Source organism: Microtus ochrogaster, linkage group LG1 (genome assembly GCF_000317375.1).
Source record: "Microtus ochrogaster isolate Prairie Vole_2 linkage group LG1, MicOch1.0, whole genome shotgun sequence".
Taxonomy (NCBI): Eukaryota; Metazoa; Chordata; class Mammalia; order Rodentia; family Cricetidae; genus Microtus; species Microtus ochrogaster.
In genome coordinates, this window is record NC_022027.1 from 2632076 (window position 1) to 2634106 (window position 2031).

Sequence of the window (2031 nt, forward strand, 5' to 3'; positions counted from 1 at the left end):
CTCCGGCCGCGAGCCCCGCCGAGCCGCGGTCACTCACCATGGTTGCGGATGGCGCCGGATTCTCACGGGCAGAACAGAAGAACGAACTGCGCCGGCGATGGCGGCGGCTGCGGCGGAAGAGACCGCTGACGTCAACGCCCTGGCCTTTATAGGGCGACGCCGGTTGGGCCGGTCACGTGACGGCGCGCGCGCGTCGCGGCCGTGCTCGCCGGGGCGGGGCTGTGCCAGGCCCCGCACACGCGCGGAATCCGCGTCTGGGGATTTAACCCTCGCCGCGCCGCGGAGGCGGCTGCGGAGGTGGCGGGGCGTGGCCAGCTCGGTCGCCGGACCCTGCGCGACCGTCGCCGCCCTTGGGTGTTAAAGCTCCGCTGCCTCAGAACGCAATCACCTCCGCGATGATCCGGAAAAGGCCTTGGAGAACAATTAAAGAGGACTTTGAAATTCGGACCTGGCCAGTGGGTTGGGTCAAAGTCCCGTTTCCTGGGTTTGAGGTTGTTGTGTAATGTGATGGCTCCGGAGAAAGCTGGAGAAAGCTAGCCTTCTGGCTACAGAATCATTTCTGTAAACTTCGCCTGTATTTTTTTATTTCACCTTTTTGTTTTGGAAACATAGTCTCACTATGTAACCCATGCTGGCCCCAAATCAAGGCGATCTGCTTGTCTCTGCTGTCCCACCCCCGGGATTAAAGTCCTGTGCCAGCACATCACCAGGGCGACACCTTTTATTTTTTTTTTTAAGCCAGGATATCAGGTAGATCCTTTCTACTCAATAGACTGTGGAAGTTGTCCTTGAATTCCTAATTCTCCTAGGGCCAGGAATACACACACATACACGCACACACACACACGCAAAATAGAGCCCGGAACGATGGCACACAGACAGCTGTCAATCCGACACTTAGCAGGCGGAGGCAGGGGCATCAGGACTTCAAGATCACCCCTGCTACGTAGTGAATTCCGAGGCCATCCTGGACTACATAAGACAACGCCTTAAAACCAATACAAACAAGACCCGGTGTTTCTTGGAATTTCGTCTCTTCTAATTTTTATTTCTCCCCTGAGACGAGATTCAGCCGATAGCAGCCCTAGTGGCTCCGCCACACCCGCACTCCGCCGGTCCCGCGCGGCCAGCAGGAGGCGCTGCAGGACCGCGCAACGCGACTGTCCCGGCCTGACCCTGGGCGCGCAGACTCCTGCACACAATAGGCGCTCATCGCTTCCCGCGTCCGTGCAGACCAACTCCCCTCTGGAAGCCTCAAGCTCCCCGGCTAAACGGAGGGGACATATGTGACCCTCCTAGGCTGCCAGGGAGGGAGAGGAAAGAGAGGTGTCCCAGCCTAGAACAAATAAATAAAGCAATACGGTTTTCGAATCTTGGCTCTAAAATAACTCGGCACTCGCCTCCGCTGCCACGGTCTCTCAATGACAATGACAATTGACTGGCAAGCATGCAAGAAGAACGCCTAAACTCCATATGCCCTCTGGTCGCGATCTTGGGGGAAATTGCACCCTGATTTTTTTTCCCTCAATACCGAGTGTCAGAGGCCTTGACGGTCCTATCTCTGGAGCGTGGGATCTTTGCAAGGCAAGGTGCAAATGTTCTCATTCAAAGAAGAGATTCGAGGGTGGGGCTGGGCCCGGGTGTAGCGCACCCTCTTGGCACAGGAGCAAAGCTGGGATCCATAGTACGTGAGTTCAAGGCCAGCCTTGGTTCGGCTGAACCTTCGTTTGAAAAACAAAAACAAAAGAGGTGATTGGGGCCATACTTGGAGAGACTGTCCTGTCCTCAGAAAGTTTTCTTTTTTTTTTAACTTTTTAAAAAATTTATTATTTATTATGTATGCAGTCTTCGCCTATATCCTGCCTGCAGACCAGAAGAGGGCACCAGGACTCATTACAGATGGTTGTGAGGCACCGTGTGGTTGTTAGAAATTGAACTCAGGCCTGGTCTACAGAGCTAGTTCCAGGACAGGCTCCAAAGCCACAGAGAAACCCTGTCTCGAAAAACCAAAAAAAAAAAAAAAAAAAAAAA

At 54.1% G+C, this 2031-nt stretch overlaps 1 protein-coding gene across 1 annotated transcript in view; it reads right to left on the reverse strand.

Moving 5' to 3' along the window:
• Positions 1–130, reverse strand: part of Eef2 (eukaryotic translation elongation factor 2) — a 5171-nt gene extending 5041 nt beyond the window's left edge. The window contains exon 1 of the mRNA XM_005359003.3: positions 38–130. Coding sequence (XP_005359060.1) covers positions 38–40 — 3 coding nt within the window. The 5' untranslated portion in view covers positions 41–130. The remainder of the gene's footprint in view (positions 1–37) is intronic.
• Positions 131–2031: the final 1901 nt, after the last annotated feature.